Below are 9,254 nucleotides of genomic sequence, written 5' to 3' on the forward strand. Positions count from 1 at the left end.
CGTCTTCTCTTCAGTCATGACCACACAACGACCCTGTGCACTGAGCTCTGAGAGCGGGGAAAGTGTGGCCTGGGTATCTGAGCTGTATCTCACGACACGACCGAACGTCGCCTGTTTCCCACCATCGGGGTCAAGATTTAGCATACGCTTCGACTCTAGTCGTCCATCCAGGCGTCCAGGCGAAGGGGCTTCTTTCTCCTCACACCGGGCGGTCTAGAAGCCCCCTACACTTTGCTAATGATGTCGTCTATCGGCCAGCCCGCATGATCAGCCTGGGATGAACACATCGGCTTGCTCATTCTCGTTCTTGTCATCGTGACCGTCCCGTTGATTAATCGCAACTGTCGGGACCTTCCTGTAGCGAGCAGAACCCTCGTCCATCCCCTTGCGCTGGGCCCCGACATGGCATACAGTCAGTGATTAACTCCCTCGACCAATCTCAGGGAAGCGATGACAGCTTTCGTTGGTGCGTCGGGCGGCCGAAGCGGTGAGGTGAGGTCGAGGCTGGAGGCGATCTCACGCTACTCGAAGCGAGGCACGTACTGTACCCTCGGACGGCCTTGAAACGATCTTGACCAGGTCTTGTCGTGGACCGCGGAATAGACCTGGAGTGACGAGTTGCGATGGCGATCCTGCCGGCAATCGGCCGTGAGCAAGTCTCGTGGTAATCACATGAACAGGCTTCGCACTGGCCATCGAAGGTGCAGATGTGGGCAAGCATATGTGCGAGCGCTGAGAAAAGCTGGGTCACGCACTGAAGGAGGGGTCATTCAGCGGCCTCGAAGCCCCCGATATCGCAAGCTCACGCGGCGTCGGGGTCTGCTCATAGCCTTATCTCTCAACGACAGAGCTGCTCATCCTCGATTCCTGACCTTGCTTGATGCTCTTGACTTGACTGAGCGGCCGTCACGGTGTGAGATGCAGACTCAATCCACGTGGCGCGACGAACGGAAGCAGCTTGCTCCTCCCGCGTGGCTTGGCCAGGTGCTTTGCCTCGCCGCCGCCGCCGCCGCTTTCGCGACGTCAGAACGACGACCCGTCGAGAAGGTCACGGCCAACATCACAGTAGCATCGACGTGACCACTCGCTGCATCGAAGTCGACATTGGTGCGAGCACGAATCGCCGTCGCAGCATCAGCACATGGATCTTGATCAGGAGCAGTCAAGTGGTGCTGCTCCAGCCGCCACGGCCGCCATCGATCATTCGGACTCGGCGGACTTGGCCGCGGTGATGCCATGGTCCAGTCCAGCGCCATCCGCATCAGCCAATGTCGGACAGGGATCATCTGGCGAGATACCAGCCGATCGCATGTATGGCAAGCCATCGATGACTCGCACATCACCGCCAGTGGTCGAATCAGTGCAGCCTCCGCCATCCGCACCAGCGCAGCCCATCGATGCTCCAATCGCCTCTTCATCATCCTCACCTCTCGCCCTAAACAGCAGTATCAGCGCGGCGGGAGACAGTAGGAAGGAGGCACGAGGAAAAAGAGTGCTGCCCGCTCGATTGAGAAGGGTATCGGCGCTACTGGGAGGTGACGGACTGGACGAGGTCAATGGCACCAGCGGGCGTGAAAGCACTCGTGAGTACGACGTCTACTTTTGTTCACCAAGACGGCGCAGCGCTGACTGTCCTCCCCCCTCGCAGCCCTTCATCGCAGCCTGCCAGACTCGACAATCATCGTCATTTCGTCGAGGAATCAAGATGCAGTCCAAGCCTTCGACGCTCCGCTGGACGAGGAAGGACTGGACAGCCTCAGCTTCTTCCAGGACCCCAAGATGGTCATGGCGTGCCGTGAAAAGGCTCTCATCGAGACGCCCGACTTCAAGCTAAGGGATGATGCTAGTCAGATGGGAAAGACGAGGGGTGGAGCATTGCGTTCAGAGGTGAGTGTGAGCGTGAAAGTACGATACAGTCAGGTCAAGGCGATTTGCTGATCTCTGCACCATTGCCTGTTCGCAGGAGGACACATCGGATGCAGCATACGAACGTCGGCATCGTCGACCAGACAACCTCGAGAAGAAGCAACGTAGGATGGAGAAAGAGCGCTTGATCAAGGACAGGCAACGTCTGCGAGACCGTATCGAACAGCTCAAGACGTGAGTCATGCCTCCCATACCGTCGATACCAGCGTATATGCCGCTAATTTACGCCCCTGTCCTCGCGCAGCGCCGACCCACGAATGCTCATGCCCATCATCGCAGCTAGAGAGAGTCAATTGCCAGCGTCTAGTACAGCCGGCAATTCATTCCGAGGAGCTGAGGCTGCCATAGGGCTAGGCAAGCAGAACATGAGCGTTGAAGCAGCGAACAACCTCAACAAGATCGAGCAGCTCCGCAAGGAGCTCATCGCCGAGACAAAGGAGACATTGGCCCGCTACGACGCTGTGCTCAGCCTCGCTGTACCTGTGGCCGAAAGTCCCGCTCCAGGGTCAAGCAGCGGCACAGCCTCGTCGGGCTCTACCGCCCGCAACAAGGCAAACAAAGCTGGCTCCCCCTCTGTTTCCCACAAGACGCGGCTGTCCTCCAGCGGTACCGCCGCTACACCCCCACCACGCAAGCCTCGCGCCGTCTCCAACGCTGCCTCGCCCGATTCTTCCGAGTCTGAGGTCATCATCCGAGCAGAAAAGGAGCACCGCAACATCCACGCCCGCACCTCGGGAGGTCGTTTTGCACCTCGCAGCGCCGTCATCGATCCCAACGACCCGGAAGGTGGCTACAAGCCAGCACGTAAACCTCGCCCGTCCGAGTTGGTCAAGAAGGCGCAAAAGGAGGCCGAGCGACAGGCCAGGGCCGCTGGGCTTTTGCCTCCCAAAAAGAGGAATTCGAGTAAGGGCAAGGCGAAAGCGAAGATCAAGTCTGCTGCTAGCCCTGAGACGGAAGGTGATGAAGAGTCAGAGGAGGCGCAGGAAACAGACCCAGAGGTCCTCGAAGCTCGAGCCATGAATCGCACAGGACCAAGCCTCGCCGAGCTAGAAGCGGCGGAGCGCCGTCCTAAGCGTGTGAGGCTCTTGATTGGGCAGCGAAACAAGGGAGAGGGGAGCAGTGGCAGTAGCAGTGGGGCCGAAGGCGATGAAGACGCTCAAGCAACGGCCGCAGCAGCAAACGAGCCGATCGCGCCACGCTTCACGGCCCCAGGCGCACTCTCGCTCGAGCAGGCTCAAAAGATGATGGCTGCGGCTATGGCTGCTGCGCGAGGTGGGCCGAGCTCGAGTCCCGCCGCCGCTGCTCCGGGTGGGGACGAAGGTGCGGCAGGTGGTAGCAGCAACGGCACTGGCGCGCCGGCGGGGTTTGGCCAGCCCTCGTCGGGCGAAAGTTCGACGGGGGCGACCGTAGCAGCGACGCCCGATGAGAGCGGTGGGAGTGGTAGCCATGAGGCAGTAGGACAGCCAACGATTGCGGCATCAGCGGCTACAGCGGCATCTGAAAGCAAGTCTGCTCGGGAGCCGGATGTAGGCGGAACGGCTGGTCCAGCTAATGGATCACCGGGCTCAGCCGAGCAAAGCAAGCCAAGCACCACATCGGCATCCACCTTGCCCGTCGATCCCCCCGGATCATCATCAACACCCACCTCCACCTCCTCCTCACCAATCAAAACGCCCCTTGCGCCACGACGCACTTCGAATCGAGTACGCGGAGCCTTCGGCGAGAAGTTGTCGCAGCGCGCATTTCAGCAGGAAGACTTTGAGTTTGTGCTTGTAAGAGAGGGTGTGGTGAGCAATGATGCAGATGAGGCCGTCGCGAAGACAGAGGCGACGACGAGCGGAGATCAGGAAGCAAAAGTCGGAGCGGCTCGAGAAGAGGTGACAGGGAGCAAGATGGAGCTCGACGTTCGCCAGGTTCCTGCGCACCAGCAGCAGCCTACCCGTGAGCGAGAAGTGCAAGACGCGATGGACCTGGACGACTTTCTCGTCAGCGAAGGCGTGAAGCCTGGCGCGGCAAATATGGAGACAGGAGCGTCGAGCTTGCCCGGCCAGTAGGCCAGCTGCGTGATCATCTCTGGCCGTTCAGCGCACTCGCCCTCTAATCTATATGTATCACAGCCGCTCCCCTCGTTTCCATCCAATACACGCATGACCAAGCCTGCCCCACGACCTGCTCTGTCGCCCTCATTGCCTCACGCCAGGCCCCCTAGGCTTCAACTCCTCACCAACTTTGTTCTCATCGGCACTCAACTCCTTCCAATCCTTGAACACCATAGGCATCTCCTCCGGCTTGAGACCCGGCTGGTTCTTGAATCGCTCAATGATAGCCTGGAAGAGAACCTCATACCCGTCCGGCTTGATGTGCAGCCCATCCTCGTCCAATAATGCCTCCATGCCGCCCTGATGCTGCTTAGCCGCGCTATGGAAGAGAGCATAGGTGTCCAGGAAGTCTACGCGAGGTACAGCCTTGCCTCCTTCGGCGGGTGAGGCATCGGTGTGCTCGTTGGCCTGCTCGACTACCTGTTGTGCTAGATCGGTGTACAGGAGCTTGCGATCGTTCTTGTGCGCTGCGCCGGGCAGTTCAATTACGGGTGTGGGGCCGAGGACGATGATGAAGGGGGGTTGATAGGGCGAAGAGGCTTGAATCGTCTTGATGATTTGGATGAGGTTGAGAGAGTAGTCCTTCTCCGAGACCTAGAGGGGGCGAGCCAGTGGTCAGGTCCGATGAAGGCGAAGGGGGGAGGGGGGGATAGGACAGGGGCAAGGAGGAGTCGACTCACATACTGCTTCTCTCCTGGATTGATCGAGTCGTTACAGCCTAGCCAAACGGTCGCGGCGAGGATTGGCTGGCCTACTCCTGCTGTGGGGGAGAAGACGTACTTGAGGAGGTGGACGGCTGGCGGCGCAGTGAGAAGATCCGTGAGCTCATTGTGAATGTTCCATGGCATCGGCGACGGCGAGGTAAACAAGACTCACCATCTCTGGTCGTGTAGCCGCTGAACCCCCTGTTGACAACATCCGCCCTCCGCTGATACGCATTGGCCAGCTGCCCTACGAAGCCCTGCTTCGAGTAGGCATACTGCGTCTGGCTATCACCGAAGCAGACGATGGATGGGTAAGGGTTGGGAGGGGCGTTGGCGAGGGACATACTTCGTAGAGGTAGCTGAGTGCGGAGGTCGTGGTGATCTTAGGAAGGAGGGCCAGAGGCGAAGCGGGGGAGAAGAGGCAACGTCGGGAAGAAAGGAGCAAAAGCTGTCCACTTCTCGAGCGGAGCGAGTTGACGTGACATGAATGTGAGCCGGCGGTCTGTGGAGGCGACGGCCGAGAGAAAGGCGGGGGCCCGTGCAGGCGGTGAGTGAAACCCAGATTTGGCCTACGAATAGAGACAGGACACTGTGTAAACTGACTCGATCGATCAATGATAGGGACGAAGAGTAGAATGATACAGATTAACAGAAAACAGCGAAGCAGTAGACGTGCGCCCAATAGGCAAACATGGGTATGAGTAGAATCGACACGAAGGCCGTCGTCAAGGCTGGGTGGTTGTGGAAGACGGGCAGCTGCGTTTGAGCCAGCTTGGCCTTGCTCTCTTCTTCACCCCTTCCTCGACCTCCGTGCCACCACAGTCATTGAGTCGGGGCCGCCGGCTGCGGCACCTCCCTCACATTGAAGCGCCCAAAGAGACTCAATGTCCTTGCCTGCAGTCCTGCCACCTCAACTTGGAAGGGAGCATAGGGTCGATGCTCCCCGTCGATGCTCACTAGTCCGCCCTTCTTCAGTCTTGCGTCTCCCTGCGCCAGTCTGGGGGTGACACGGTACGCCTCAACCTTCAAGTACAGCACGGCCCTGTCGTACACGACAGAGCCAGTCTCAGCACCATTGATAGCTCGAAGCTTGCCAGCTCTCCCCCCTTCGTGAAGTTGCAGTGCGATGTCGACGGTCCCATCCCCAGGGAGAGCATAGGGAAATTGCATGAGGTCGCGCGCTACAAAGGGAATTTTGCCTGCGTATAGCGTGGAGATGCTGTGTGGGAGGCGACACCAGCTGCCTGATGGAGGATCCTGTGACGGTGGCTGCGTCGGGGAGAGGATAGTGTGCGGCCATGATGGATCGACGCCGCTGAGTAGTGGGGGCGATGACTGCGCTTCGCCCACGTATAAGGCTTCGGTGACAGCACCGTGTCGCAGCGTGCTGGCTGAAACCTCTCCGTTCTCGTGAGTTCCGCTGCCATCTTCATCCTCCCACTGTCCCGTCTCATTGAAAGTCTTCACCTTCTCCCGCATCACCTTTTTGTTCTTCGTTCCTCTCTCTCCCAGCTTGACATCGATATCGACTGGGCACTCCGTATTTGAGATGACGCCCGATAGGTAACCCAAAACGAATCGCGTGTCGCCGAGAGCGCGCAGATGCTCGGTGCCCAAGTCGACGTCTGCCATGAGGCCAATGCCCTGGCTGAGGAAGGAGTAGTATTGGTCGTAGGGCAGCTCCGGTGCGCCAGAGAGAGCAACGGGGTCATCTTGACTGCTTGATGGTGCTGCTACTGCTTCTGCCGTGCCACCACCATACCTCGACGACCTCGCCCTCGCCTTGCCCTTCGGTTGCGTGACGGTGCAGATGTCAAGCGGCATCGGCTGACCCTTGATGGCGTTAAGTGATGCCAATGCAAGGTTAAAACCCTGCTCCGGACCGAGGAGATTGACGCAGAGCCCATTGCCTGACCCGGCAGGGATGGGCACCATGGGAAGCTTGAGCGCCTTGGCTGCGTCAGGTCGCTGAGCGAAGCCGTTTAGGATCTCGTGTGCCAATCCATCACCCGATACGAGCAGAATAGCATCATAGTCCTCAATCTTGAGCTCCTTTGCGATCTGCAAGCCGTGCTGCACCCTCTCCGTAACCTGGACATCGAGCTTGCACCCGGCAGCCTCGAGTATCGGGCGCACCCTCTGCTGGAACAGCTGGCGAGCCTTGCCCGGTCCGCCGACGGGATTGACCAGCACCTTGAGACGGCGATAGGGCTTGAGTCCGCAGTACGCCTTCGCCAGAAGCTCGGCTACCCAGTCTCGTGCCTTCTCCCCTGAGGCGACCCTGGCCTCGATCTTGAGGAGACGCAACTTCTGACACGCGCCTTCAAGATGGGCAAGCAGACGTTCTGAGCGCTCTTTGGCTGACAGAGAAGAGCGATCGGCGACTTTGGGCAGAGTGTGCTCGGTATCGACTACTGCGCTTGCTCGTGACTTGACCTTTGCGAAGGGGAAAAGGGGCGAAGCTTGTTGCGAGGGAGGGGCGAGTAGACGAACGTACAGAGAACCGCCGTCGGAGTCTTCTACGAAGCTGCAGTCGAGGATAAGGTCGAGTGGGATGCATGTGAAGGCTTTTGATGGGTCTGCGAGTGCGAAAACGGGTGTTCAGCCACGTTCAGCCTTGCTCAGACTTGATATTCTGGAGAGAGTGCTCACCTCGTGTATCCTTGCTGTCGGTGACATTGGATCGAGTGAGCCAGAAGAGGGTACCGTCGAAGCTGAGCGCTGCGCTCTTTGCTCCTTCTAGCGACACAGATATGGTATGCGGTGCTGACTGGGTATCGTTAGTCATTGCGTTGGTGATGAGGACAGACGAGAGAGGCAACAGATTCAGGCGAGACGGACCCAAAGTCGACGGGGGCCTCTCCTCTCTCCACTCGCCCGACACGTCCAGTTCCGCCTCGGGCGACGATTGAAGGTGGCTTGAGCTCAGACGGAAAGCGAATCAAGGCCCGTTTCCGTCTCGTCCTGCTCAGCCTTCCTCACCAGACGACCACCACTCAACTCAAGATCAGCAAAGAAAGTCAAGAGGACCATCGACCCTCTCAGGGAGGACGTTCGGGCGAACAAGCGAGCTCACGGCGCTGTCGACATAGTCTGCCCCTGCTTGCAGGCCCTCAATCCACGACGACATGCGCTTCCACGCTGAGCTAGTCGACGTCAATACCTTGCAAAGGGTCATCCAAACAATCGCCAAGGTCTCGCCACGCTGCTACGTCCGTGTCAACCCAGTCGAGATCCGCTTCATCTGCACCGCAGACGGTAGCGATGGCGGCGTGCAAGTCTGGTCTCAGTTCACAAACGAGGCTTTCCTCAAGGACCCCGTCGTGGAGAGCAAGTTCAACAATCAGATCGACTTCGAGATCAATTCAGACCTATTCGCCCAGTCGCTGCGTAGCTGTGATCATGCTATGAGCGTCGCTATAAGGCTGAGCAAGCGCGAGGGCGAGCCACTGCTCAGCATGGCGATTGCCAATGCCAGTCACACCGGTGGGCGACTCGAGGTGGTACAAGACATAGGCGTGCGCATCATCCGAGCGTCCGAGGCCAACAAGATGAGGGATCCTATGGTTCCAGATCCTCAGGTGCACATCTACATGCCCAAGATGTTCAAGGTGCGCAGTGTCGTCGAGAAGATGAGGAATGTGACTAGGCACATCTATGTCAGTGCCAATCGGTCCGAGGAGTTCTTGATGTCCGTCGAAGAGCCAGAGGTCAGAATAGAGAGCAAGTGGGCGAAGTGCGGGCATCCGAGAATCCACAATGGTGAGTCTGACGAGCAGTCAGTAGAAGACATCGACTTCATGCTGACAAGCATCCCGGGTACTCGTACTCAGAGTCTCAACAGACAAGCGCAGCCTCAGCTTCGACGTCCGACCTGGAGGCAGACAAGACCAAACACTTTCGAGTCAAGGTCGATGCCAAATCGCTCCTCAAGTTCCTCAGCTCTCACATCCTCGAGTCGCGATGCATCGTCTGCATATGCCAGCCGCTCTGTGTCATCTTCTACGTGTACGTAGGCGACCCGAAGAACACAAGCGGAGTTGTTACGGTGAGTGAGGCTAGGTGGGCGAAGATCAGTGAGAGAAGAGGACACAGAGAGCTGACATCGTCCACCTCCAGTTCTACCTGCCGGGCACAGAAGAGGACGATTGAAGCGGCCCCAGTCTCGCTCGGCGACTGTCATATAATCTCGTAGATTGACTCTCACAGCCAAGGGCTGGGCAGACGGCCAATCAGCATATCCACATTACCCACATTACTTGCCTTCCTTCCCCTCCTTCCCATCTGACCCGCCCTTCTTATCATCTCCCGCTGAAGCCGGCGGCTGCTTCTTGTCCTCTCCTCCCTTATCCCCAGACCCATTCTCCTCTCCACCTCCGCTGATCAGCCCTAGATTCATGATCCCACCCGTAGCACGCAGCTCGCCCTTTTCTCTCTGCTCCTTTGCACGGCGCATCTCGTGCTGGATGTAGTGCTCCTTGATTTGCTGGGCGCGGGCAATCTGTGAGGCGATGAAAAGGGGGGG

General features: G+C 58.5%; 5 protein-coding genes across 5 annotated transcripts in view; 2 read left to right on the top strand and 3 right to left on the bottom strand.

The window, feature by feature from the left end:
* Window positions 1-876: 876 nt before the first annotated feature.
* Window positions 877-4,245, top strand: BDZ90DRAFT_16846 (hypothetical protein). The gene is made up of 4 exons (XM_025503665.1): window positions 877-1,583; window positions 1,649-1,893; window positions 1,964-2,100; window positions 2,171-4,245. Exons 1-4 carry the CDS (start codon window positions 1,142-1,144, stop codon window positions 3,978-3,980), a joined length of 2,634 nt encoding a protein of 877 aa, XP_025365152.1. The 5' UTR covers window positions 877-1,141; the 3' UTR covers window positions 3,981-4,245.
* On the bottom strand, window positions 4,110-5,073 carry BDZ90DRAFT_257620 (SGNH hydrolase; the record flags this gene model as incomplete). The annotated part of the gene is made up of 3 exons (XM_025507972.1): window positions 4,110-4,619; window positions 4,706-4,821; window positions 4,902-5,073. 3 exons carry the CDS (start codon window positions 5,071-5,073, stop codon window positions 4,110-4,112), a joined length of 798 nt encoding a protein of 265 aa, XP_025365153.1.
* A 239-nt stretch (window positions 5,074-5,312) lies between these two features.
* On the bottom strand, window positions 5,313-7,551 carry BDZ90DRAFT_235857 (hypothetical protein). The gene is made up of 2 exons (XM_025507275.1): window positions 7,382-7,551; window positions 5,313-7,308 (listed from the first exon to the last, which is right to left on the bottom strand). The coding sequence occupies exons 1-2, from the start codon at window positions 7,515-7,517 to the stop codon at window positions 5,552-5,554; spliced, it is 1,893 nt and encodes a 630-aa protein (XP_025365154.1). The 5' UTR covers window positions 7,518-7,551; the 3' UTR covers window positions 5,313-5,551.
* Window positions 7,552-7,857: 306 nt separating this feature from the next.
* BDZ90DRAFT_257622 (cell cycle checkpoint) lies at window positions 7,858-8,881 on the top strand (the record flags this gene model as incomplete). Its single annotated transcript, XM_025507973.1, has 3 exons — window positions 7,858-8,491; window positions 8,563-8,777; window positions 8,849-8,881. The coding sequence occupies 3 exons, from the start codon at window positions 7,858-7,860 to the stop codon at window positions 8,879-8,881; spliced, it is 882 nt and encodes a 293-aa protein (XP_025365155.1).
* Window positions 8,772-9,254, bottom strand: part of BDZ90DRAFT_272971 (hypothetical protein) — a gene marked incomplete at its 5' end in the record, with an annotated part of 1,129 nt that continues 646 nt past the window's right edge. The window contains one exon of the mRNA XM_025508785.1: window positions 8,772-9,230. Coding sequence (XP_025365156.1) covers window positions 8,985-9,230 — 246 coding nt within the window. The 3' untranslated portion in view covers window positions 8,772-8,984. The remainder of the gene's footprint in view (window positions 9,231-9,254) is intronic.

The sequence above is a fragment of the Jaminaea rosea genome (genome assembly GCF_003144245.1).
Source record: "Jaminaea rosea strain MCA 5214 unplaced genomic scaffold BDZ90scaffold_1, whole genome shotgun sequence".
NCBI classification, from domain to species: Eukaryota; Fungi; Basidiomycota; class Exobasidiomycetes; order Microstromatales; genus Jaminaea; species Jaminaea rosea.